Source organism: Baudoinia panamericana, assembly GCF_000338955.1.
Source record: "Baudoinia panamericana UAMH 10762 unplaced genomic scaffold BAUCOscaffold_15, whole genome shotgun sequence".
NCBI classification, from domain to species: Eukaryota; Fungi; Ascomycota; class Dothideomycetes; order Mycosphaerellales; family Teratosphaeriaceae; genus Baudoinia; species Baudoinia panamericana.
This window is the reverse complement of record NW_006911271.1, coordinates 319,455-344,152: the sequence shown is the minus strand read 5'-3', so window position 1 is coordinate 344,152 and position 24,698 is coordinate 319,455. Positions and strand designations below refer to the sequence as shown.

General features: G+C 55.2%; 11 protein-coding genes across 11 annotated transcripts; 8 read left to right on the top strand and 3 right to left on the bottom strand.

Annotated features, from left to right (window-relative positions):
- Positions 1-202: 202 nt before the first annotated feature.
- Positions 203-5,270, top strand: BAUCODRAFT_318661 (glycoside hydrolase family 13 protein). The gene is made up of 3 exons (XM_007683451.1): positions 203-575; positions 634-4,969; positions 5,027-5,270. The coding sequence occupies exons 1-3, from the start codon at positions 340-342 to the stop codon at positions 5,132-5,134; spliced, it is 4,680 nt and encodes a 1,559-aa protein (XP_007681641.1). The 5' UTR covers positions 203-339; the 3' UTR covers positions 5,135-5,270.
- On the bottom strand, positions 5,229-7,061 carry BAUCODRAFT_318679 (uncharacterized protein). The gene is made up of 4 exons (XM_007683450.1): positions 6,460-7,061; positions 6,158-6,406; positions 6,028-6,102; positions 5,229-5,975 (listed from the first exon to the last, which is right to left on the bottom strand). The coding sequence occupies exons 1-4, from the start codon at positions 6,687-6,689 to the stop codon at positions 5,630-5,632; spliced, it is 900 nt and encodes a 299-aa protein (XP_007681640.1). The 5' UTR covers positions 6,690-7,061; the 3' UTR covers positions 5,229-5,629.
- A 710-nt stretch (positions 7,062-7,771) lies between these two features.
- Positions 7,772-10,033, top strand: BAUCODRAFT_318665 (uncharacterized protein). The gene is made up of 3 exons (XM_007683449.1): positions 7,772-7,922; positions 7,985-8,430; positions 8,481-10,033. Exons 1-3 carry the CDS (start codon positions 7,916-7,918, stop codon positions 9,918-9,920), a joined length of 1,893 nt encoding a protein of 630 aa, XP_007681639.1. The 5' UTR covers positions 7,772-7,915; the 3' UTR covers positions 9,921-10,033.
- BAUCODRAFT_28353 (uncharacterized protein) lies at positions 10,028-10,800 on the bottom strand (the record flags this gene model as incomplete). The annotated part of the gene is made up of 3 exons (XM_007683148.1): positions 10,028-10,542; positions 10,602-10,740; positions 10,798-10,800. 3 exons carry the CDS (start codon positions 10,798-10,800, stop codon positions 10,028-10,030), a joined length of 657 nt encoding a protein of 218 aa, XP_007681338.1.
- Positions 10,801-11,068: 268 nt separating this feature from the next.
- Positions 11,069-11,308, top strand: BAUCODRAFT_127126 (uncharacterized protein; the record flags this gene model as incomplete). Its single annotated transcript, XM_007683448.1, has 1 exon — positions 11,069-11,308. One exon carries the CDS (start codon positions 11,069-11,071, stop codon positions 11,306-11,308), a length of 240 nt encoding a protein of 79 aa, XP_007681638.1.
- Positions 11,309-12,101: 793 nt separating this feature from the next.
- BAUCODRAFT_80455 (uncharacterized protein) lies at positions 12,102-13,871 on the top strand (the record flags this gene model as incomplete). Its single annotated transcript, XM_007683334.1, has 1 exon — positions 12,102-13,871. A coding segment is annotated over one exon (1,770 nt), but the record flags the coding sequence as incomplete, so codon positions are not given.
- A 1,168-nt stretch (positions 13,872-15,039) lies between these two features.
- BAUCODRAFT_127124 (uncharacterized protein) lies at positions 15,040-15,942 on the top strand (the record flags this gene model as incomplete). Its single annotated transcript, XM_007683447.1, has 1 exon — positions 15,040-15,942. One exon carries the CDS (start codon positions 15,040-15,042, stop codon positions 15,940-15,942), a length of 903 nt encoding a protein of 300 aa, XP_007681637.1.
- A 360-nt stretch (positions 15,943-16,302) lies between these two features.
- BAUCODRAFT_318383 (uncharacterized protein) lies at positions 16,303-18,299 on the bottom strand. The gene is made up of 2 exons (XM_007683446.1): positions 17,119-18,299; positions 16,303-17,007 (listed from the first exon to the last, which is right to left on the bottom strand). Exons 1-2 carry the CDS (start codon positions 18,079-18,081, stop codon positions 16,453-16,455), a joined length of 1,518 nt encoding a protein of 505 aa, XP_007681636.1. The 5' UTR covers positions 18,082-18,299; the 3' UTR covers positions 16,303-16,452.
- Positions 18,300-18,546: 247 nt separating this feature from the next.
- BAUCODRAFT_39361 (uncharacterized protein) lies at positions 18,547-21,968 on the top strand. The gene is made up of 2 exons (XM_007683193.1): positions 18,547-19,097; positions 19,154-21,968. The coding sequence occupies exons 1-2, from the start codon at positions 18,757-18,759 to the stop codon at positions 21,957-21,959; spliced, it is 3,147 nt and encodes a 1,048-aa protein (XP_007681383.1). The 5' UTR covers positions 18,547-18,756; the 3' UTR covers positions 21,960-21,968.
- Positions 21,969-22,665: 697 nt separating this feature from the next.
- BAUCODRAFT_127121 (uncharacterized protein) lies at positions 22,666-23,013 on the top strand (the record flags this gene model as incomplete). The annotated part of the gene is made up of 1 exon (XM_007683445.1): positions 22,666-23,013. The coding sequence occupies one exon, from the start codon at positions 22,666-22,668 to the stop codon at positions 23,011-23,013; it is 348 nt and encodes a 115-aa protein (XP_007681635.1).
- A 602-nt stretch (positions 23,014-23,615) lies between these two features.
- BAUCODRAFT_143637 (uncharacterized protein) lies at positions 23,616-24,634 on the top strand (the record flags this gene model as incomplete). The annotated part of the gene is made up of 1 exon (XM_007683444.1): positions 23,616-24,634. One exon carries the CDS (start codon positions 23,616-23,618, stop codon positions 24,354-24,356), a length of 741 nt encoding a protein of 246 aa, XP_007681634.1. The 3' UTR covers positions 24,357-24,634.
- Between the last annotated feature and the right edge of the window lie 64 nt (positions 24,635-24,698).

The following is a 24,698-nucleotide window of genomic DNA, read 5'->3' as shown; positions in this document are numbered from 1 at the left end:
AAGCAACACCTTCCTGCCATTGACTTATCATAGAGGCAGCGACGAAGCAGCAGATAAACATTGAGATCTTGATCTCGCTGCTCGCTTCCGTCTTGTCTGTGAGATTGACATCTCCAGACCTGTCCTTTTACCGCCGTTCCGTCTGCAAGCAGTCCATTGCTCAACCAAGCAGCATTCTCTTGTATATCTTCCAGTCTGTCCATACAGCTGTTGATCTGTATTGTACAGTACTCCAAACCAGCGACCTAATATACCCTATCCTTTGACACTGTCCACCTCTTGCCTAACACCCAGGGCTGCACTCGGCATCCTCACTGCCCACAGACGGTGGCCGACAAGATGGCACCTCAGCAAGTCAGCAACCACACCGTCTACCTCTTGCCGCTCAAGGATGACGGCTCTCCCGACCTGCCCGGCGACCCGCCTTATGTCTACCTCTCTCCTCCCACAGTTCCGGCCTACAGCGTCCGCTTCCAGATCGAGGGCACGAGCTCGATATGCCGGCAGGGCAGTCTGTGGGTGAACATTCCGGCAAAGGGAGAGCACTTTGATCGGCAGAAGTTCAGGGAGTTCAAGTGAGTTCAGGTCACCTGAATGCTTTCGAGGGGACATGACATTGACTGCGATGCCTAGGTTGACGCCCAACTTCAACGACTCGATCAAAATTGACGTTCCCATCCACTATGCCGGTGCCTTCTCCTTCTACTGCACTTACACTCCCTTGCCGCCTTTCACGACTGGCAAGGTGGAAGCGCCAAAGCCTACCAAGACGCCGAATTTCTACATCGATGTCTCGCCCGCCTTGCACGTCCAAAAGCAGCGCATACCCCTCGACGCGATCTCCATGATCTCTGTCTTGTCCAAGTTCATGGGCAAATACCCCGATGACTGGGACCGCCATCTTCACGGCATCAGCGAGCGAGGCTACAACATGGTGCACTTCACGCCGCTCATGATTCGTGGTGACAGCAACTCGCCGTATTCAATCTACGATCAGCACACCTTCGACAAGGCCGTCTTTCCGCGCGGCGAGAAAGATATCGAAGAGCTTGTCACGAAGATGAACGAAGAGTACGGCTTGCTAGGTCTTACGGATGTTGTCTGGAATCACACGGCCAACAACAGCAAGTGGCTCGAACAGCACCCCGAATCAGGTTACAACATCAACACCGCACCGCATCTACGTCCAGCGTACGAACTCGACAGCTCTTTACTCAAGTTCTCATCGAACTTGAAGAACCTTGGCCTACCGACCCATCTCAGCAACGAGGGTGACCTGTTGCGCATCATGGAGGCTGTCAAGGTTCACTGCATCGGTGCCATCAAGTTGTGGGAGTTTTATATTTGCGATGTCGAGCATAGCGCCCAGACCGCTGTCTCTGCGTGGATGGAGAATAAGGCTGACCTGGACTGCCCTCTCGAAGACGATGTGCAATCGTGGCCACTAAAGCAAAAGGCCGACTGGCTGCGTGAACATGCCTGTCCTGGCAAAGATCGTATGGGCGAGCGTTTCCGTCGGAACACCGTTCCCGAGCGCGCTGCTGCTTTGCTGCAGAAGCTCTTCGGTAGGTACAACTCGAAGGTCAACAGCGCCGGCGATGAGCGAACCGCCTTCGGCACCATGCACCGCTTTTTGAATGAGCTGAACCTGGACTGGTACCGCGAGTACGACAATGACGTTGCGGCCATCATGGAACAAGTCTTCAATCGCACGAAGTACATGCGCCTTGACCCTCACGGACCGCAAGTCGGCGATATCACCATTGAGAACCCGCTCATTGAGTCGTACTTTACTCGTCTGCCGGTCAATGACACCACAAGCGGGCATGATCCTGACTCATTGGCTCTTGCGAACAACGGTTGGGTCTGGGCGGCGGACGTCATGCGTGACAATGCTGGTCCTAAGTCTAAGGTCTACCTCCGCCGAGAGCTCATCGTCTGGGGCGACTGTGTCAAGCTCCGCTACGGCAGTGGTCCCGATGACAGCCCGTTCCTCTGGAAGTACATGACCGAGTACACGCAGCTGATGGCCAAGCACTTCTACGGCTTCCGCATTGACAACTGTCACTCGACGCCTCTCCACGTCGCCGAGCACATGCTGGACGCCGCAAGACAAGTGCAGCCAAACCTCGTTATTGCTGCGGAGCTGTTCTCTGGTGACGAGAAAATGGACTTCCTGTACTGTCAGCGACTTGGCATCAGTTTCCTGATCAGAGAGGCGATGCAATGCTGGTCTACTGCGGAGATGAGCCGGCTAGTACACATCAACTGTGGGCGGCCTATTGGGTCGTTCGAGGTTGATGACGTCTCCGGCGCAGACCCCAAGACGCAGGCGAACGGTAACCTGACCAACGGCGTGCCTCAAGGTCGAGAAGTCATCCACAAGGTTGTGCCGTCGAAGATTCACGCTCTGCTCATGGACTGCACGCACGACAACGAGACGCCTGTGCAGCGGAGGGACGGCCGGGACACGCTGCCTAACGCTGCTCTGGTCGCCATGTGCGCTTCAGCGTCTGGATCCAACTTCGGCTACGATGAACTGTATCCGCAGCTCATTGAGCTTGTGCACGAAACGCGTCCTTACAGCTCACCTTACAGCAATCTCAAGCCGGACGAGAGCTTGCGCATTGGACCAGGTGACGGCGCAGGTACTGTCAAGCGTCTAATGAACCAGCTGCACAGGATCATGGGTATGGACAACTACGATGAGTGCTTCGTACACCACGAGGGCGAGTACATCACCGTCCATCGCATCCATGCCAAGTCGCGGAAGGGCTACTACTTGATCGCGCATACCGCGTTCCCGGGCTACGGCAATGGTAACGCTGGCTTCCCGCCGCAAAAGCTCAGTGGCACCAAGGCCAAGCTGCTCGGAGCGTGGAACCTGGAGTGCGACCAGAGCTCGGAAGCAAAGCAGGCTGCCATCAACGACAAGGTCCTGCGCGGTATTCCCAGCAAGACCAAGGATCTGAAAGGCGTGCAGTGTGAGTCTCGCGGTGAGGATACTGTCATCACCGTTGGCGACAAGTTCCCACCAGGTTCCATTGCGGTCTTTGAGACATGGATTCCGGGCGCCGAGCACAGCGAAGGCTTGGACAAGTACGTTACCACCGGAGCACGCGATGCGTTCAAGAACGTCAGCTTGACAGATTTAAATGCGATCCTATACCGTGCCGACTCCGAAGAGCGTGCGAACAGTGGAGGCGCGGACGGTGTCTACACCATCCCGAACCACGGTGCGCTCGTATATTGTGGCTTGCAAGGCTGGTGGTCAGTTCTACGCGATATCATCGCCCACAACGACCTCGGTCACCCAATGTGCAACCACCTGCGTGACGGTCAGTGGGCCTTGGACTACATCGTTGGCCGGCTCGAGAAACTTGCGCAGCGCGACATCTACGCCAACCTTGCTGCTCCCGCGGAATGGCTCAAGACACGCTTCGACGCGATTCGCAAGGTCCCAAGCTTCCTACTACCGCGGTACTTCGCCTTGGTCATTGGTACCGCGCATCGTGCCGCCTTCGACCGCGGTATCGAACAGATGAGCCCCAACGTGCAGCACGGTCAACAATTCCTCAAGAAGCTCGCCATGGTGTCGTGCCAAATGCTCGGCTATGTAGAAAACGCCTCGCTTTGGCCGGACAAGCTTGTGCCGGCGCTCGCCGCGGGTCTGCCGCATTTCGCTCAGGACTGGGCCCGTAACTGGGGCCGAGACACCATGATCGCCATGCGCGGCTTGCTCATCTGCACCGCACAGTATGCGGACGCGAGAGAGCACCTGATGTGCTTTGCCAGCGTGGTCAAGCATGGCATGATCCCAAACCTGCTCGGCTCTGGCAAGATCCCACGGTACAACAGCCGCGACTCGGTTTGGTTCTTCCTGCAAAACATCCAGGATTATGTCACGCTAGTACCCCAGGGCGAGTCGATCCTCAAGGAGCAGGTCAGGCGGCGCTTCCTACCATACGACGACACATGGTTCCCTTGGGACGATCCGAGAGCATACTCGAAGAGCAGCAGCATCGAGGACGTCATCCAGGAGTGTCTGCAGCGCCACGCCGCCGGCATGCACTTCCGCGAGTATAACGCCGGCCCAGCCATTGACAGTCAGATGAAGGATGACGGTTTCAACATTGACATCGAGGTCGACTGGAGCTCCGGTATCATCTACGGCGGCAACGAGCACAACTGCGGCACGTGGATGGACAAGATGGGTGAGTCGACCAAAGCCGGCAACAAAGGCGAGCCGGGCACTTCCCGCGACGGCGCGCCAGTGGAGATAACCGGTCTGCTGTACAGCGCGCTAGAGTGGGTCGACGGGCTCAAGAGCGCTGGACACTTCAAGTACGACGGCGTGACGAAGAGCGATGGCCAGCTGATCACGTACGGTGCGTGGGCGGCGAAGCTCAAGAGCAGCTTCGAGCATGCATACTACATCCCCACCAACCCCGATGAGTGGAAGGACTACGATGTTAACCCGAAGATCGTCAACCGCAAGGGTATCTACAAGGATGTCCACCGCGGCAAGAAAGAGTACAGGGATTACCAGCTGCGGCCCAACTTCCCGATCGCCATGACTGTCGCTCCGGACCTCTTCAACCCCACTCATGCTCTCGGTGCGCTCGAGGTCGCAGACAAGGCACTTCTTGGCCCGACCGGTATGGCGACGCTTGACCCCAGCGACCTCGAATACCATCCGGACTACATCAACAGCGACGATAGCGACAACTTCCACACTGCGCACGGACGCAACTATCATCAAGGACCCGAGTGGCTGTGGCCTCGCGGCTTCTTCTTGCGCGCGCTGCTCAAGTTCGACCTGCAGCGCCGCCAGACACATGAGGAGAAGGTCGAGGCGTTCCAACAAGTCACGCAGAGGTTGCTCGGCTGCATGAAGATGATCCATGAGAGCCCCTGGGCTGGGTTGACGGAGCTCACGAACAGGAATGGGAGCTACTGCAATGACTCGGTAAGTCGTACTGCTGTTCCTCATGCATGCATATAAAGTCGCTAACGGTGGTTGCAGTGCCCGACTCAAGCGTGGTCCGCAGGGTGCATAATAGATCTCTACGACGACGCGAGCAAGTACAGCAGCGAGTTCCTGCATGATGGTCAGTCCTCGCAGAAGGCATGATTGGGTCTCCGCGACCCGGGCACGACGTTACGATGGATGAGTGTACGTTTGCGTTGGGCCGAAACATCAGCGGCATAGATTGGCGAAGGCAAGGCCCATTGGGAGTTGTGGATGGAGTATCATTTTGACGGTGTGGTGACAGAGTACTACGCTACTTCACCTGAGCGATGTCGATACATGTGCAGCGCTTGTACACTGTCTAAATACCTGGTGTAATCGATTTTCCGCTCTCAGAGCAGAAACACGCCGAATGAAGCTTAGAAAAGTTGCAGTCAAGTAGCAGTGTCCGACATGGAGCTGCATGCTGCGTAAGTTGGCATGTACAAACAGCCGTTGCTGGTCACCAAGGTTGGGGTAGGGGCGACAGAAGAGGTCCCTGTGGCGATGATTGTAGCTGAGGGGGTTGACAATCCTAAGCTTCTGGCGCACGGAGTACGATATGCTTTTCGCTCGCCTCCCACCGCAGGCACTGACTCAGACCACTCCATTGCTAGCTCAGCCGCTCTTCGCAAACCGCCTCGCAACTTCCTCGATGCCCGGACCGCTATAACTCCGGTCGTAGTGCCTGCCTTGGACTTCGTACTCCCACGAGTTGGCTGCCCAATGATCCCAGTACCAAACCTTGGCGGCTCCGAACTTGGCCACGTCAGCGCGGAAGTCTTCTCTGTCCTTTTCCGTGAAATCCTTGATCTCCGCCGGCTTGCCGTTGATGTGCGTGTACAAGTCCGCGACTTCCTGACCTGTCGGCCAGAAAGTGACTACAGAGTGTTCCGTGTTCTTGATAGTCTGAGGGTCGGAGGTAGCCAGTTCGTTCAAATACCACGCGAGATGGTCAATCGTGCTGCGGAGTATCAGCATAACCCGTTGAGGATCGGGTGAGCCGATACACTTACGTGATGGCGACACGATTGCGCATCTGCTTTTCGTTGGCCCACACCACGTTCTGCCCCAGCACGCAGCCCACGAAGCTAGACGCACGAGTGTCAGCACATCACGCCAGAGACGACAAAACGGGCTGCTCACCCGTAAGAGAAGAAGTAGACGTCGAAGACTCCGGTGTAGACGGCGGTAATCCCAATGTCTTTCTCAATGGCACGGTCCCACCCGGCATGCACGAACTTGAGGAAGGGGCCGAGTGCCGGATCCGCTTCGTTTGCTTTCGACCGTGTCGTGGCGTAGACCGAAGGCACGTAAGTCACAAGGTCCGGCGACTTGGAAAGTGCCTCGACGAGGTTGGGCTCGTGTGGCAACGCACCGAAACCCACTGCCGAGCTGCAGAGTGTCAGTAGGTACCATTATCGTGAAATAGTAATGCGAGATTGTACATAAAAACATTGATGCCCCTGACGGCCTTCTCGATATCTGTCATTGGGCCTTCGATGTCTATCTCCCGCAGTTCGACATGGGAGTGTCCTTCAACCCCCTTGGGTGGGTTGCTGCTTCGATAGAGCAGGACCAGCTCGATCTTGCCAGCGGCAGCCGACTGGAGCAAGAGCTTCGCCGTGGCTCCGCCAACCAGGCCATTGGCACCCAAAAGACCAACAACGTGAACCATTATGACGATCTAGCGTGAATTAGCTCGACATTGGGTACGAAGTCCGCTGTTTGATGAACACGAGTGTAACGGTTCCCAATGGTGACCTTGAGACAGGACGGGTATGGACCGTTATTGTATCAGTGCGATGCTCAGCTTAACACCGACCAAGTCGAATCACGGTTGGTCATCTGTTCCGTGCTTTGTAAGCATCACTCGACGTGGTTATTGTGCTGTAATGGTAAGTGCAGTGCTATGAGGTGTATCTTCCGTCAACAGGGCCTGGCGGTCGTGCATCTACCCTACCTAGGGCATTGTGAAACAGGCAGTCGCTGCGGCAAGCCACACTGTCTGTGTGTCGTCTTACTAAGCTCATCACATGCAGTGTGGAAATTGCACGCAGCTGTTCTCAAGAATAAGACGGACGCAGGATTGTTCTGTTTTCAACAGGTGCGCACGAAGTGATCAGCATTGGGCCGTGGCAGGCTTGGATCACTTCAGGCTACGGAGCTTTATTGAAGGCTGCTTCGTGTGCAGCACACAAGGGGCCAATGCCGAGTTGAGCTCAAGGCCTGCACCTGTGAGTGACCGTTAACATCAAACAACCTCCGTTGAGTATCGACGAAGTCGCACTATCACAACGTTAGGCAGGTCAAGCGTTTCAGCCGTGTAGGAAGGAGGTCAAGGGAACAAGCTCGGGCACGCCCGGCCAGTCTCATCGCCCGCTTGCCGGAAAGTCATCACAAAGCTATGGTATGGTTCTTGATCGAAACCCGTGTCGGAGTTTCCTTGAAGCGAAAATGCGCAATGTCGCGCCGAGGGCGCTCAATGTTGCTCCTTCCACGCCTGTGCAGGCGGAGAACGGAGGAACACTGATGAGTCTATCATAGTGCTTGCAAGTGGCATTGGCTCCGAACACCAACGCGCGACCTTCTCGCACACCGCAGCATGTTGTCATCTGCGTGCCTTGCTGAGGAGGAGTAGTTTTGCTTTAGTATCACAATGGGAGACGGAGTCACGTTTTGATCCCCTCTCCCATCTATTTCTCCTTCCCCACTTGCCATTTTCGAGTGTGTGCCGCTTGAGATTCCAGAACCGAGGCCCAGGGAAGGGCATAGTGCTGACGCCCGGCTGTAAGCTGCCAGCCATGTCGCCGTCGTCGTCTTCGAAATGAAAGTGAGCTGAGGCTCTACTGCCAAGTGAAGTCGCCAGAGTGTTAGGATCCTCTGGGCGCAAAAGGATCGATCATGGCTCGTTCGTCTCACCCCACAACTTCTCCACAGTCTGCTGTTTATCGAGATTAACGTTCAGCCTAGTACCGGCTCTTGCCGTAATCGCTGGGACAGCAGCAACAGCAGCATACCTCGATGCGAAACTTCACCTTGGACATGATTTATTACATGGAGGCAGTCTCAACAATGCAGCCACTCGGGCGCAGAACTTTATCGCGGAGAAGCAGGCTCAAGATCGAATGCTCATTTACCACCTCTTCCAAGACCATGCATCTGGACTCAATGCGAACAACCTCTTCCTGGAGTTCGAGGGCCGGTCATGGACCTACGGGCGGTTTTTCGACCAGCTTCAACGTGTTGGCAATTGGCTGATGAAGGATCTGGGTGTCCGCAAGGGTGAGATGGTGGCGATCGACGGGCCTAACAGTCCTGAGTATCTGATGCTATGGTTCGCACTTGATGGGGTTGGAGCTTCAATCGCGTTCCTAAACTGCAACCTCAGCGGCGCACCTCTAGTCCATTCGGCAAAGGTGAGTCGTGCCTTCAATGCGAAGACTATCATCCTCTCATACCAGTATAGCTGTGCGAGTCCCGCTTCTTGATTACCGATCGCAGCGTCGAGCACCTTGTCGAGCCTTGCCAAAGCGAGCTGGGTGACGCTGGCATCAAGGTTTTATACTTCGATCAAGCCTTCATGGAGTCGCTTAATGACGCTAAACCGATCCCTCGTGAAAGGAACAGCGGTATTCAAGCCGGCGATCTCAAGGAGCTCATCTACACCTCCGGCACCACGGGCCTGCCCAAAGGGGTGATCATAATGGCCGGTCGCCACCTGAACACCGCCCAAGCAATGGCTACTTACCTCAAACTTAAACCTGGCGATAAGTTCTACACATGCCTCCCGTTGTACCACGGAGCTGCCCAGGGCTTGTGCATAACACCAGTCATCTACTCAGGCGCAGCAGTCACGCTAGGCAGAAAGTTCTCCCACAAGACCTTTTGGCCTGAGGTCTCCGCTTCAAGGGCGAACCGGTTACAGTATGTCGGGGAGCTGTGTCGGTATCTGGTGAATGCGCCTCCTCATCCTCTCGAACGTGCACACAATGTCCATGAAGCCTGGGGTAACGGTATGCGGCCGGATGTGTGGGAGGCTTTCCGGAAGCGGTTCAATATCCCGCTTATTCATGAGCTATATGCTGCTACCGATGGCATGGGTGCCACATTCAATCGCAACTACGGCGACTTCTCGAGGAGTTGCATCGGAGTCAGAGGGCTAATATGGCATCGCGTAATGGGCAACAATGAGGTGCGAGCGAAGATCGATCCCGATACCGAAGACATTGTTAGAGGCAAAGACGGCTTCGTGATCAAGGCCGGTGTCAACGAGCCAGGCGAGGTATTACACCGTGTCGATCCGACATTGGCGGAGGCGGCCTTCAAAGGCTACTTCAACAACCAAGATGCATCGAAGAAGCGATGGTTAAAGGGTGTCTTCGAGCCTAACGATCTCTTCTTCCGGAGTGGAGATGTTATGCGGGTTGACGCCGACGGGCGCGTCTTCTTCGTGGATCGCTTGGGCGACACGTTCCGTTGGCGGTCCGAAAACGTCTCAACGAATGAAGTCTCGGACATCCTCGGCTCATTCGACCAAATAGCGGAGTGCAGTGTCTACGGCGTGGCAGTACCGCATGCTGATGGTCGTTGCGGGTGCGCCACTATCGTGCCTGCGGCGTCAACGTCAGTAGAAAGCTTCGACTTTGCGCGGTTGGCGGAGCATGTCATCAGCAGTCTGCCGAGGTACGCAGTGCCGCTTTTTTTGCGGCTGGCTCCCGAGCTCGCCTATACTGGTACGTTCAAGATCCAGAAGGGCCAGGCGAAACGGGAAGGTGTGGATATAGATTTGATAGAAAAGGCAGGCAGTAAGGATAGGCTGTACTGGTTGCCGCCAGGGAGCAAGACATATGTACCGTTTGGGCGGAAAGACTGGGAGGCTATTAAAGCCGGTGATGTCAAGTTATGATCTATGAGATAATGCTGTTAGCGATGCATCGACGCAATCAAACATGCGCTACCCCTTGCTACGCAGACGCAAGTCACCACAACCTCATCCACGAATGGTTGGCCTCATCACAGCTCCCTGAGCATGCCTTCTTCGGCATCGAGCTCATCGCCGTACAGCTGCACGCGCAATGCTTGCACAGCTTCACTTTGACCGATGCTCTTGAACCAGCCTTCCATGGAGTAGATGTCATCCGTACATTGCCCAACCACAGCTTTGAACCCGTTCAGGTCCTTGGCTTTCCGCTCCAGCTCGGTTGGATCACTGTCGCTATACGCAGAGAGCTCCATCTGCAGTCGCTTGACTTCAGCTTCCAGTCCAGTCTTCGTTGCGACAAGGGTCTCACGGCGTTCACCGCCACTGTCGAGCATGTCTTGTTCGTCCTCGCGCTGTGCTTGCGACTCGGCGAGCTTGATTTTCAGGTCTTCATTGATAGCATTCGCCTTGTCGTATGCGGAGCGAGCGTCATCGAGTGCTTTCTCGCGTATCTTCTTGTCTTGAGAGGGAAACGACCAGTACCAGTTACCTGAGCCAATCTTCTCGACGTTAATCTTGTTGTCGTCCTGCAGCGCCTGTATGTAGTCTAAGGGCACATCGTTGTGAGCAGAGGTTGTGGGCCACCATGCAAGACATGTTGCACACCTTTGACTTGCATGCCATTGATGGAAGCGACGGACGGAAGCTGCTTTTCAAGGTCTTTGAGGCTGTGTGCTACGCGCGACTTCTGGAAGTATGTCACGATCGAAGCGAGCTTGACGGGATTGCAGTTAACCTTGGGCACCTAGACACTATGTAAGTTAGGTTGATCCAGACACTGCGGCAGTGCGGCCCGACTCACCATCTCGCTGTCTGTGTTATCGAGCTGGGGAATAAAGCTCTGCCACTGTGGCGTGAGGCTGTGTGGTGAGGCAAGGTGAGGTGAAGTGATTTGAAAGTAGTGCGGTTAGGCGTTCGAAATGTGACATCCTGTATAGCCAGCGGCGACCCTACATCACCTCTTCATGACTCACTTCACAGAATGTTCGACTGATACCACCGCAGCCTCATACTGGCCATTTCCTGTAGGCACCGCGCGTTTTCATATATCATCGTCATGCCCCTAAGCCCACATGCGCCAGTTGACCAAGGGACATCATCCGTTCGCTATTTTCAGCAAGCCAAAAAGTCATCATGCAGATGACTTTGTATGTTTCACGCACTCAGCGCATACAATGAAGAGTCGCCTCGGTGTGAGGGTGATTATTGGCCGCATTGCCGCATGGCTACCCTCCTCCGTAAAGCAGACGCGCACGATGCATTGTCCGGATATGTCGCACGTGCAGTACTATGCTTCCGCCATGTTGGCATGACATTTCAGACTACGAGGTCTTGTACCAGGCGGTAGAGCACATATGAAGCTCCTTTTGGCGTCTTGTAAACACTACTGACCAAGCCACGTCAAACCTGCAATCACATGCATTGACCCTTCTCGAATTCGATGACCTTTCTCCATGACTCAGCTGGTGGCGCGCGGCGTGCATATCCGTTAGCGCGCTTTCCGCGGGATTGCCCGATCGTGTTCCGCCAAAATTTCCTGCAGCCTCTGCCAACGCCATCCATCTCCCACCCACAATCCACACTCGCACTCCGAAACCAACAACCCAAACTCTTTTCTTGACGCTTTCAGTACGTCGACTCTAGTTATTGTGTTTCTTTGCAGGTAATACTTGCATACGAGGCATACGAAGCCAAGAAAGCTTCAGCACAAGGCAACCGACCGCTTTTCACTCACTTCACCCTACTCTAAATCATCAGTGACGTTCGACGGCAGCAGCACATCATGGCGGAACAGCTCAGCATGAACGGACTTTCGCTCCAGGACTCGCAGCACGCTCCTAAGCCTGGCCAGCCCCAGCAGAACGGTTTCTCTGAGCGTTCTGCCTACGTCCCACCACATGCGAGGGGCCAACCGCGTGGCGGACCACCAGCGGCCGGTGGTGCCGGGTTCGAGAACGGCGCAGGAGGGCCACCGATGAGCAACGGCATGAATGATAGCGCGTGGGCACCGCAGCAAAGGTAGGCTAGATATTACCCACACCCCAACCAATCCTAACGACCAGTAACTAACGAGCATTCAGCAACGGCTTTGGAGGTGCGCCTCGCGGCGGAAACTGGAACGCTGGCGCTCAGTCCTTCACTCCCCGCGGCAACTTCGACAATTCACCGCAGATGCCGCGTGGCTTCGATCGCAACGCCTACGGTGCCCCTGGAGGCGGTTCAGGAGGCGGCTCAGGTGGTGCTCGTGCCAACATGGGCGCAGGAGACGGACAGTGGAGGGATGGCAAGCACGTTCCGGGTCCGGCCAACCAACGCGTCGAGCGTGAGCTTTTCGGTGCGCCTAACGACCCTTCCAAGCAAGCAACCGGAATCAACTTCGAAAAGTATGACGATATTCCCGTTGAGGCATCTGGCCAGGGCGTGCCGGAACCTGTGACTACCTTTACGAACCCGCCTTTAGACGACCATCTCCTCAGCAACATCGAATTGGCTGGTTACAAGGTCCCGACTCCCGTGCAGAAGTACTCTATCCCTATCGTCATGGGTGGTCGCGACCTGATGGCCTGCGCTCAGACCGGTTCAGGCAAGACTGGCGGTTTCCTCTTCCCGATTCTCTCGCAAGCGTTCCAGAATGGACCTAGCGCAAATATTCCGCAGCAAAGTGGCTTCGCTCGCCAGCGCAAAGCGTACCCGACCTCGCTCATCCTTGCGCCGACTCGCGAACTGGTCTCTCAGATCTATGACGAGGCTCGCAAATTCTCGTACCGCTCATGGGTCCGGCCTTGCGTGGTTTACGGCGGCGCCGACATCGGTTCGCAGCTTCGCCAAATCGAGCGCGGCTGCGATTTGCTCGTTGCCACTCCCGGCCGTCTTGTGGATCTTATCGAGCGAGGCAGGATCTCACTTGCTAACATCAAGTACCTAATCCTGGACGAGGCTGATCGCATGCTTGACATGGGTTTCGAGCCGCAGATTCGTCGAATCGTTGAGGGCGAGGATATGCCGCGTACCGACAGCCGCCAGACGCTCATGTTTTCCGCCACCTTCCCTCGCGACATCCAGTTGCTCGCTCGCGACTTCCTTCGAGAGTATATCTTCCTTTCGGTAGGGCGTGTTGGCTCAACTTCGGAGAACATCACGCAAAAGATCGAGTATGTCGAAGATATCGACAAGCGTAGTGTGCTTCTGGATATCCTGCACACGCATGGTGCAGGCCTTACCTTGATCTTCGTCGAGACAAAGCGCATGGCGGATTCCCTTTCCGACTTCCTCATCAACCAAAACTTTCCGGCCACTTCCATCCACGGTGACCGCACCCAGCGCGAGCGTGAGCGCGCCTTGGAGATGTTCCGTACAGGGCGCTGCCCCATCTTGGTGGCTACTGCTGTTGCTGCTCGTGGTCTCGATATCCCCAACGTCAAGCATGTCGTCAACTACGACCTACCCACAGATATTGACGACTACGTGCACCGTATCGGTCGTACAGGTCGTGCCGGCAACACTGGTATCTCCACCGCCTTCTTCAACCGTGGCAACCGCGGCGTGGTTAGGGACCTCATCGACCTGCTCAAAGAGGCAAACCAGGAGGTGCCAGGCTTCCTCGAGACCATCGCTCGCGAGAGTTCTGGCTTCGGCGGTGGCAGCAGTCGTGGCGGTCGCTCAGGCGGCCGTGGCCGCGGCTCTGCAGCCATGAAGGACGTGCGTTCCTATGGCGGCGGGCAGCGCCCAGCCTACGCAGGCGGAATGGGCATGGGCATGGGCGGCGGCATGAATGGCGGCTACGGTGCTCCAAGTGGCGGCTACGGAGGCGGTCCTGCGTACGGTGGCGGCTCGTACGGCAACCCCAGTGGGCCAGGCGCCAACAGCTGGTGGTAAAGCTGAGCTACTAATTCGGCACTCACAACGGCGGATTTCTTATGTTCTTTAATTGGCGCGTCTTACTGCTTACTTTTCCCGGACGCGAACTCGGTCTCATCGGATCGAACGAGCCGTGCGGCATACGATATACCCATCTCAGCATGATAGACAGCGCTGCTTTTTCTCGACACAACAGTTGCATCGCGACGGCGTGGGGAGAGAGGGCGGGCGCTCATTGCTCGACTTTCGCGAATGACTTGCACTGCCTTGCACAAACACTACAAGGTGGCGGTGCGCGAGTCTCTTGCGACAAGTCGGCAGACTTCACAACGTTCGATCCGGCTGCTCCGGGCAGAATGGATGTCGCGCTGCTCATACGATCGCGGAACTGGCGTTTAATAGATGGGTTTGGAGCGGGCGTAATTTATGGTACTGTTGTTTTTCTAGTAAGCGATAAAAGCAAGCAAGTGGTTCGGCGCGAGTTGTCGAACATCAGCAATGGCGCTCAACAGAGCAAGGATGCCCACATCGGCTGGTCGAAGTGAGGGCTCGCTTACGCGATCTGGACCAACCTACTGGTCTATGGGTTCTTAGCGAGCCCTCTCAAAGTCGACGTGAGTGTGCTCATTGCTCGGATGATACCTTGACAACCGCTACGGACAGCGAAATGGGAGGGTGGCATCTGGGAGCGGAACTCCTGCTGGCTCTTCAAGTGGGAAAGCCTGGTACAAAAGGCACCGGACGGCTATTCGATGTCATCAATGCTGAGACCTGTCAGCTTCGCATAGATTTACGTTCGCAAACCATCGAACTGTGTACTTCCTTGAGAAATCCAACTGTGCTCACGTGACACTGGACTCGTAAGCGGCAAGTTGCTGCACTTCATTGTAAATTCTATTCCACTACTGCCCCACTAACTTTATGCTAACACGATCATTTGCGACCGATAGAGCAGATGCTCCAATTGACGACTGTTATTATACTAACGGTATTGGGTCTGCAACCTACAGTCGCCGTGCCATGGGAAAAAGGTGTGGTGGCGAATGTGATGTCAACGTAGGATCATACAGCGTACACAAAGCTCGATAAGTGCATGTATTCAGCTCATCTTTGTCTTCATCTCATACCTAGTCATTTGTTTATGCTCCGCATATTCGCCAGCAATCTACGGCGTAACTTAGGCAACATGACGTCTCAACAAGCAAAGCAGCAACTCCCGGGCCTCTCACGCCCTGATACGCCTCTGGACAAGCCACTACAACCGAGCGCTTTTCCGTCTTCAGTAGACCACGCACCTGGAACGAAGCCACAATGTCAGGTCGAGCGACTACATATCAAAGTCGAAGATGGCCCAGACGGCAAGGTGACCGGCTTTTTACATTCTCCCTCCCCGTACCGACCTGGCCAGCACAGCAAAACCGCAGCAGTGCTACTCTCTGGCGCGGGTGGCGGCGTTGTCGGGCCAAGCTCAATGTACCTCAGTATGGCCGACAAGCTGGCCAGTTTACCCAACCAAGCCGTCCTGGCTCTCCGGCTAGACTACCGTTACCCCGCGCGGAACAAGTACTGCGTGCCTGACGTCAAAGCCGCGGTCGACTTTCTGCAGCGCGAAAAGCAGATCGAGAAGGTCGTGCTGGTGGGCTGGAGTTTCGGCAGTGCTCCCGTGTTCACCTTCGCTGCGCAAGATCAAAGGTGCAGTGCCGCCGCGGTCGTGGCACCGCAGACGGCAGAAACGGAGGGCATGTACAAGATGCCGCCCCGGCCTGTATTGCTTTGTCACGGAACGGGAGATCGGACGTTGTCGCATAGCTGCTCGAAGCGGCTGCAGGGTATGTATCGGGATGCGGATGCTGCTGGGAAAGGTGTTGTAAAATTGATGCTGTTTGATGGCGACGATCATGCTTTGACTAAGAATGCTGTGGAGGCGGAGAGGCTCATTACGGAGTTCATTATGCGGAGGGCAGGTGTTGAGTTGAGCGAGGAGGCTGTGAAGAAGGCAGGAGAGCAATTGCTACCGGCGAGCAAGGAGGAGAAGGTTGAGCTGATGAAGAAGGGTGGTGATCTAAAAGGTCCGGAGAGCGTAGATTGAAGTCGGCCGTACTCCAGACACTCACATTAACGGAGAGTCCATTACCAACTAAGCTCTAACGTAGCTGGCAAATGGTCGTTGTGATTGCTCGCCTGCTGTATCTTCACAAGCCAATATATTGTTGGCAAGTGTTCCCAGATCTCTAGTCCGCCATGCTTTGACCTCGACGCGAGGCAGGTCTGAAATGATCTGGACGACTTCTGTCTTGCCAACCATGGAAGGTTAGCTAAGGCGCAGTCTTCAATCTCGCGCTAAAGGCTTTGAAAGCCTGCCAGTGACCTCACCGTAGTGAACATCCGTCAAGGTGCTACGGCGGGCGTGTAATCTGTTCTGCAGCGCGAAAAGAAAGTAAGGGTAGAAGAGAAGGAAGCCGGGGATGATGGAGGATAGTTGTGCCAGAAACGGAAGGAGCGCAATGCCAAGCCGGCACTAACCTGAAGCAGCATAGACATGGCATGTAACCACTTTCTCTCGCAAGAATGGTAGGATTCAGTATGACTTTCGCGTACATCAATGCCGACCCCCATTCACCACCGCGGTTCCATTGGGCATCTGCTGTGAAGGCGGCTGTCCGACCTTTGGCTTTCCATTCGGCAGATCCTGCGGTGGTGGCGGGGGCGGCGGTCCGTAAGTCTTAGGCGGAGGCGGATCCATTGCTTCCTCCTCCGTCTCATCATCGTACACTTCATCGTCATCCTCGTCGTACTCCTCGTCATCCTCATACTCGCTTTCAGTGCCTTCACCCTCCTCATCGAACTCCGCGCCCACATCGACGTCGTGTCGTAGCCCACCTGCAGCCGCTGCGCCTGCGCCTCCGTAACCACCACTCTGCATAGCCCTGCAAAGCTTTTTGAGTTTTTCGTTCTCTCTCGTGAGGCGGTCGATGGTCTGCTGGCTTTGGCTTCGCTCCTCCGCCATTTGAAAGATGTTCTTGTTGGTCGCTTCTTGCTTGCGGGTCAAGTTGAGGTTTTCCTTCTCGAGGCGCTTGGTCTTCTTGGACATCTCTTCCATCTCTTTGCGGAACGTGAGGAAGAGGTCGTTGCTGTTATTCAACGTGTCTTCTACCTGCTAAAGGGGTCAGTCAGTTAACTACAACCATCACGACAGCAACGGAGGTGCTCGAAGAGGGCAGGCGTGCGTGCAGAGGTGCGCGGGTGAGGCCTTTCGCCAACGTACCTGCTTAAACTTTTCCACGTAGACGTTGAGCTGACCTCTGAGCTCGTTCTCCGTCTGGCTGAAGGTGCTAACTTGCCGGGTAAGCTGGTGACTCTTGCTCAATTCGCTTTCCTGCGCCTTTTTGAGCTGGTCATGGCGTGCCGTCTGGTATGCAATCTCAAGGTCCTTCGTCCGCAGGAGTGACTGGAATTGCAACTCCCGCAGCTCGTACTGGTGCAGAAAGCTTGTAAACTTCTCTCGAAAGAGTTTGTCGTGTTCCAGCTCCTGTCCGCTCTGCTGGTGCAGCTGCGCAGCCTGCCGTGGCGCCACAACTTCCTCTACGTCAAGCACGAGGCCTTCCAGCCGTTTTTGAAGCTCTTCGTTACGATCTACACTTGCCTCTCGTAGCTCTCGGAGATCCTCCTTCAACTTCTTATTCTCGCGCGTGAGCTCTCGACTCAGCTTCTCCAGCTTCTCCTTCAGGCCTTTCTCTCTCGTCCGTTCTTTGCTCACCTCCTCCTTCTCCTTCTGCAGCTGATCGCCGCGCTTCTTCGCCTTCATGTGTTCGCGTTCCACTTTCTTCATATCACCCAACAGCTCCGTGTACCTTCTGTGAAGTGCGTCTAGCTTGCTATTGTGCGGTTCGAGCGTGTTCAGCATATTCGTCAGCTCCCTATTGGCCTTCTTGACTTCAGCCTCAATCTCGGCGTTCTCGGCAGCATTCTCCGTAGTCGATGCCTCAAGCTGTGAGATCTTTGAGAGTAGCTGCTTGTGCGTGTCTGTCGAGTCCGGAGCCGCATTGTTAGTGCCTTTCTTGCCCTTCTTCGAATTCGTCTTTGCGGGCGCAGGGGCAGCAGCTGGCGGTGGTGGTGGGGCAGGGGTTGAGCCGTCCGATTGCGAATAGTCCATGGATGCTGGCGAGTTACGCGCCTCACTTGGCAGTTGGGAAGGCATAGGGGCGGCTTGGTGGGCGAGCGTTGCCATGATGGGGTCGACACGCTATCTCGACTGCCGTGTGTCGCAGGACCGTATGAAGTAGCGGGACGGCGATAGGCCGTTCCGTCTCGCGTTGTTGAGTGTGCGAGTGATCTCCGCCTGTGTGAAGCCTGCGACGTACTCGGCTCGTCTGCGCAAAGGCAACCCGGACATGAGAGATGCTGACTCTGCCACAAGCGTTGGCCACAGCCTATCGGTCCAAACACTTGTGTCTCTAATATGTCATGGATCTGAGGGCCAGTAATACACACTGATACGGTACCAATAGTGTCCTCGCGAGTGGAGTCAGGATGGTCTCGGCAGGACGCTCGAAGATTTCTCCTGTTCTCGCTTAGACCGGCCAAGCAATGCTCCTCCGGACAGTCTGACAATGGCCCGGGATATGTTGCTGCTGCTGTATACCAGACTTGCGATGCGTGCGTAGTCAAAGGCTGGGGTGATACTCGAAGACAGTGGTGCTGTATGGGGAGACGCAGAGTCGCCGCTGCTTTGGTGCAGAATGAGGCATGAGTGCTCTCCGGTACTGCGGCAATGGGAAGGCCTCTGATTGGCTCCCCGGACGGGAACAGGATCGAGGTGCCGTCGACATCGCGTGCTCCTACAAACTTCTTCCTCGTGAGGTCTGCGTACATGACTCGGATGTACCTAAAGCTATAGGCAGATATGCTCACCTCTCGCTGTGATGGACGTGTGTATCGTGCCGTCGCGCCATACGTCCGACGGCTGCGGGCGTCGAACAGACACTACGCCTCGGTAGCAGACCTTTCATCTCTGCCCAGACAGGGGGACCATCTGCATGGCTTTACGCTGCAGCGAACGAAGCATGTCCCTGAACTGGAGCTGTCTGCCTTGCACTTCCGGCATGACAAGACTGGCGCGGATTACCTTCACATCGCTCGTGAGGATAAGAATAATGTCTTCGCCATTGGCTTCAAGACCAATCCGCCAGACGCCACCGGCGTGCCGCATATACTGGAGCATGTCACGCTTTGTGGCTCGGAGAAGTAGGCGACCGTCCGTTTTGGCAACGATGAGGCGTGTAGGCTGATGGAAGAGGTAGGTATCCGGTCCGCGATCCCTTCTTCAAGATGCTTCCGCGCTCTCTACAGAACTTCATGAACGCCATGACTAGTGCTGATCACACAACGTACCCTTTCGCTACTACTAACCCGCAGGATTTCCGCAACTTGATGTCTGTCTACCTTGATGCCACCCTCCATCCGCTGCTCAAGCGATCAGACTTCGTGCAAGAAGGCTGGCGTATAGGGCCCGCGGACCCACGCGCAAGCGATGCACAGCATCCGGACGATCTGATCTTCAAGGGCGTAGTGTACAACGAGATGAAAGGCCAAGTGTCTGACTCGACCTACTTGTTCTACATACAGTTCATGGAGCATATTATCCCTGCCCTCAACAACAGTGGCGGTGATCCAAGTAAAATGACCGACCTTACCTATGAGCAGCTCAACAGATTTCACAAGGCTCACTATCATCCTAGCAACAGCAAGATTGTTACATATGGTAACCAGGATTTGGAGCAGCATCTTCAGTACATAGGTCAGAAGCTGGACGGCTTCGATAAGATCAACATCGACACTGATATCAAAGATGCGGTCACCCTTGACAAGCCGGTAGAAGTTGTGGTAAAGGGTCCCATCGATCCACTTGTGCCGCCGGAGGCTCAATACAAATCTTCAATCTCCTGGCTTACTGGTAGCCCGGCGGATGTTTACGAATCGTTTGCGCTGCAGGTTGTCAGCAGTCTTTTGCTGAACGGCTATGGAGCGCCGCTCTATCGTGCGCTTATAGAATCCGGTCTGGGAACGGACTTCTCACCAAACACTGGCTACGACTCGTCAACCGGACGGCGCGGTATCTTCACCATTGGGTTGACCGGAGTGAGCGAAGACAACGTGCCTAATATGAAAGAGCTGATCTATGCCACTCTCAATGAACAGGCAGATCAAGGGTTTGAGAAGCAGAAAGTTGACGGCATCCTGCATGCGCTTGAGCTTTCGCTAAAGCATAAGACTGCCAATTTCGGACTAGGCATAGCTCAGGCGCTGACTGGCAGCTGGTTTAACGGTGTCGATCCGTTTGCATCGATGGACTATGGCAGTATTATCAACCGTTTCCGCGAAGACTGCGAGGAAGGCCCATACCTAGAGGGCCTGATAAAGAAGTATTTGCTTACTGACCACACGCTCACTTTCACCATGGCGCCAAGCTCAAGCTTCGGCGCCGAAATCGTTGCGGAGGAGGCAGCGAGACTGAAGTCCAAAATCGAGGAGACTGTCAAACAATTCTCAAGCAAAGAAGAAGCACATCAGCACTTACGCGACCGAGAACTCGAGCTTCTCGAGGAGCAAGACAAGGGTAAGACGGAGAATGTCGACCTGCTACCCACTCTGCACGTCACCGACATCGAGCGTCAGCAATCCTGGTTTGAAGTACGAGACAGCGCGCCCGATGAGTGGACCAAAGTACAGTGGCGCGAGACAGCCACGAATGGGCTGACGTACTTTCGAGCACGGACGCTGTTCGAGAATCTACCCGATGAGCTGCGTATGCTTGTCCCGCTGTTTTGCGACAGCCTGATGCGCATTGGTACGAAAGACAAGTCCATGGAGCAGCTTGAGGATGTTATCAAGCTCAAGACGGGCGGTATCAGTTTCGGGTACAAATCAGGTACTTCCCCTTACGACAATCTCCAAGCGAGCGAAGGCTTTAGCTTGAGCGGTTACGCGTTTGATCACAATGTTCCAGCTATGTACGAGTTGTTTCAGACGATTCTGGTTGAGACGGACTTCGACGCACCGAAAGCGCATGGAATGATCAAGGAGTTGCTCCGGGCTGGCGCTGATGGGGCTGTTGATGGCATCGCGAGCAGTGGGCATGGCTATGCTGCTCGGTATGCGCGGTCAGGGCTCAGTTTGAGTAGCAAGTGGTCCGAGCAGATTGCTGGGTTGACACAAGTTAAGCTCATCACTAGCTTAGCCTCAGCCGAGGACAACCAGGACGCGATGAACAGCCTCATAGGCAAGCTAAAGACGATTCAAGCCATTGCAGTGACAAGCATGAAGACGGACCTGAGAGTCGCCCTGACCTGCGGCAGCGAGGCGTCCAGTGCCAACGAGACGGCTCTGCAGCGGTTTCTGGACCGTACACGAGCCAGACACTTCGACACACCGCTCCCTGATTTAGCTACTTCCCGCATGGCTCAGGCATACCCTTCGCTCGGCCAACGCACCTTCTTCCCCTTTCCAACCTATCAAGTCTCGTACACTGGCCTGGCACTTCCTACCGGACCCTACACCTCCCCCGCCACGGCGCCCTTCGCCATCCTCGCTACGCTGCTGACGCACAAACACCTGCACCACGAAATCCGCGAGAAGGGTGGAGCTTACGGCGCCGGCGCGTCCACGAACGGCACCGCCGGTTACTTTGGCATGTACTCTTATCGTGACCCGAACCCGGTGAACAGTCTGCAGATCATGCAACATGCTGGTCGCTGGGCTGCGGAGCGGGAGTGGAGTGATCGGGAGTTGGAGGAGGCGAAGTTGAGTGTTTTCCAGAGCGAAGATGCGCCTGTTAGTGTCAATCAGGAGGGCATGACGAGGTTTGTGCACGGGATTGATCATGAGATGGAGCAGAGGAGGAGGGAGTGGTTGTTGGATGTTGACGCGGGACAAGTTAGGGAGGCGGCGGGGAAATTGAATGAGGCTTTGGAGGGGTTGGGAGGGGTTAACGTGGCGGTGTTGGGCGCGAAGAGGGACGTTGTGGAGGTGGGAGAGGGATGGACGACGAGGGATATGGGGCTTGCGGTCAAGCAGGGAGGCGAAGAGGAAGAGCAGGAGGGTGCTTAGACAACTGAGGTGTGTATGACGGACTACTCTGCTCCTTGTACACTAACCATAATCTCCATAGTACCTTCCAGTGCGCCGATACTTCGAAAGATGCCTCAACGCTCGGACGTCTGTCCAACAGTAGGTATCCAACGTCGAAGCAGTAAGCGAGAGTCTGCCGGCATCTCGAAAGTGTCAGCGCCACAATGTGCTATTTCATCTCCAGTACTGAAGTGGGAGCCTCACTCGCACGGGCTTTGATCGATCGGAGTTATGTGGACGACCTCCAGATACTCAGACCAATCCGTGGAACTGTCGACGAGGCGGAAAACAGTCTTAGTCGCATGTCTGCGAAGGCAAATGTATCTGTTCTTTTACTTGGTCCTTTCACTGCTCCCTTGAGATGGATGGCCTGGATGACTGCAGCTTGGGAAGGGAGACGCGGCCTTTATACAAAGAATCCATCGATGTGACACCTAGCGTGGTAATGTCGACACATCTGACAAGCTTTACGTTTTAGTGAACACAGAAGAGATCGACACTTTGCAGTCAAAGGCCGTCACCGAAACCAACGGTCCATCTACCCTCCGCCCGCGCACCGAGCCAGAACACAGCCTCTCATCGATCAGCGCGAATGGGAGCGACTCATAGTAGCGGACAGCATTCTTAACCGCCGCATGCGCCGGCCCTCCTCCAACCACGCCACGGCATCCTGGGCAGTCACAATATGGCTCGATCCTTTCGCCCTTGGAACGACAAGGCTAGAAGGTCGCAATTAACGAACGCGACAACAATATCAGATATGTACTCTCCAGTTTCCAGAGTCCCCTTGCAAGCCCTCGCGGTTCCCTTGGCCTCACCACCCTGGACATACGTTGGAGTAGAGCACGAACCGGAATGGCTGGGTACCGCAGTCTCGGCCGATCCGGCTTCCTTCGACTTCTACATCCATGTCCCCAGCGGCACAATCTTGGTCGAACGAGCTTTTGGGGCAGGACTTTCTGAACGACCGGAGTTCTTGAGTCGCTTCTCTGATGCAATGTACCTGGCTTGGATGCTGCAAGCATCGCGCTAGAACCCTGGCGCGATAAAGCAGTTACTGACGATCTTTGTGGACACTGTGATTAGTGCTAACGCGATACACCTCGTCCATTGTGCGCTGAAAGCATGTGGCCTGGAGGAAGTCCCAACCTTCGCTGACAGTATCGTGTGGAACGTCGATAAGGAACCTCCGTCGGGCTTGGCTCTACTCCGCACCTACTTGCTTCGGGACGTAGGACGGCTCCTGTTCGAGCCCGAACCTGAGCTTGGAGATAAGTATGTGAGGTCAATACAGGTGTATGACAATGTAACTCTCGACGGTTATCGCGGTGTTGAAAGGATGATCACAAGTGGCGCGGTTGTATGCATGATTCTGCGACTTGCAGATTTGGTTACTTCGGCTACAAACGCCGCAGACGATGGGTTGGAGCAGATATGAGGACGGATTAGCATCTCTGTTCGATCGGCAACCCTGTCACTGCAACACATTCCACCCGAACCACTGCCGATCACGTGACCACGATTCTGCGTTGGTCATAGATGAGTCAGCACGATACTGCGACTTCACAACAGCCCGGCACAATTTGAACTCTTCCTTTCCATCAACCCGCAAACATGTAATCCAGAACCCCCATCATGGCGTCTCAGCCAGCCGAAAACGTTGCAGAAGCTCTGCTCAAGCGGGCTCACTCCCCGGACACCGCCGGTACCATCTTCCGCGAGCGCGTGAAACAACGCCCATTGCTCCTCAGGCCCAGCTCACCGGACCCAAAGCGAGACGCGCGGTCGAAGCGGCAATATGACCGCTTGCAAAAGTCCAAGAAGCAGCGCAAGTCCACGAACAACAAGCCGAAACCGCTGTCAGCGAAGCAGAAGCGCGCCTTGTGTATCTACGAAATCCCGAAAGAGCAGCAGAAGTACGCCATCTATGAGCCGCTGCATCTGATGTGGTGTGCCTACATGCGCGAGATACTCAATCTTGGTGTGAGTGAGGGAAAGCGGACGTATGTCGATGCGAATAGTGCCGGCCCGGTGCTGGTCGGTGCTGATTATCATGGTGCGCTGGTGGAGGTGGTGAGGAGTCGGTGTGCGAGTAGGGTGGGGAGGAAGGGGATTGTGGTCAAGGACACGAAGTTCACGTTTGAGGTTGTGACGATGAAGGACGAGTTGAAGATATTGCCGAAAGAGCATAGTGTTTTTAGGTTTGAGGTGCCGTTTGAGAGAAAACAGGAGGAGGGTGGAGAGGGTGGAGGGATTGAAGATAGGGTAGTCGGACGAAGGCCATTGTGCTTTGAGATTCATGGGAGTCAGTTTGAGACGAGGGCGCCGGACAGGGCGAATCGCAAGTTCAGGATGCACTTCGACCCAGACCTCTAGGGCAAATCCTCTCGCGTTGGAGCAAATGACTCGCACTCTCTCGAGCCATGTCAACCTCGCGCACCCGCACATGTGTGCTTGTCATCTGGTCGAGCGTGCCATACCTCATTGCAGTGACAAGAGCTCATTTGGGGAGATGGTAAACTTCACTGCTCGTACCTTCCGCCACCGTATGCGCTCAAGCCTTGCACGTGCCTTCCGTTTCTGGCTAGAGCAAACACTTTACTATTCCGTGGCAATATCTTCCACGTCCGTCCCAAGACCGTGATTAACAACCATTCGGCAATCTAATTCAGGCCACCTCTTCCGACTTAACCACATTTAGCCATCACACACGAAACC

Excerpts from the sequence above, each read along its gene's own strand:
- BAUCODRAFT_318661 (XM_007683451.1), top strand. The coding sequence starts at position 340 with ATGGCACCTCAGCAAGTCAGCAACCACACCGTCTACCTCTTGCCGCTC. Across the intron at positions 576-633 it reads CAGAAGTTCAGGGAGTTCAA|GTTGACGCCCAACTTCAACG; the intron begins GTGAGTTCAGGT and ends TGCGATGCCTAG. Across the intron at positions 4,970-5,026 it reads GGAGCTACTGCAATGACTCG|TGCCCGACTCAAGCGTGGTC; the intron begins GTAAGTCGTACT and ends CGGTGGTTGCAG.
- BAUCODRAFT_318665 (XM_007683449.1), top strand. Across the intron at positions 8,431-8,480 it reads CTCTAGTCCATTCGGCAAAG|CTGTGCGAGTCCCGCTTCTT; the intron begins GTGAGTCGTGCC and ends ATACCAGTATAG.
- BAUCODRAFT_39361 (XM_007683193.1), top strand. The coding sequence starts at position 18,757 with ATGCTCACCTCTCGCTGTGATGGACGTGTGTATCGTGCCGTCGCGCCA. Across the intron at positions 19,098-19,153 it reads ACGCTTTGTGGCTCGGAGAA|GTATCCGGTCCGCGATCCCT; the intron begins GTAGGCGACCGT and ends TGGAAGAGGTAG.
- BAUCODRAFT_318679 (XM_007683450.1), bottom strand. The coding sequence starts at position 6,689 with ATGGTTCACGTTGTTGGTCTTTTGGGTGCCAATGGCCTGGTTGGCGGA. Across the intron at positions 6,407-6,459 it reads AGGGGCATCAATGTTTTTAT|CTCGGCAGTGGGTTTCGGTG; the intron begins GTACAATCTCGC and ends GACACTCTGCAG. Across the intron at positions 5,976-6,027 it reads CGCAATCGTGTCGCCATCAC|CACGATTGACCATCTCGCGT; the intron begins GTAAGTGTATCG and ends GATACTCCGCAG.
- BAUCODRAFT_318383 (XM_007683446.1), bottom strand. The coding sequence starts at position 18,081 with ATGGCAACGCTCGCCCACCAAGCCGCCCCTATGCCTTCCCAACTGCCA. Across the intron at positions 17,008-17,118 it reads ACGTGGAAAAGTTTAAGCAG|GTAGAAGACACGTTGAATAA; the intron begins GTACGTTGGCGA and ends CCCCTTTAGCAG.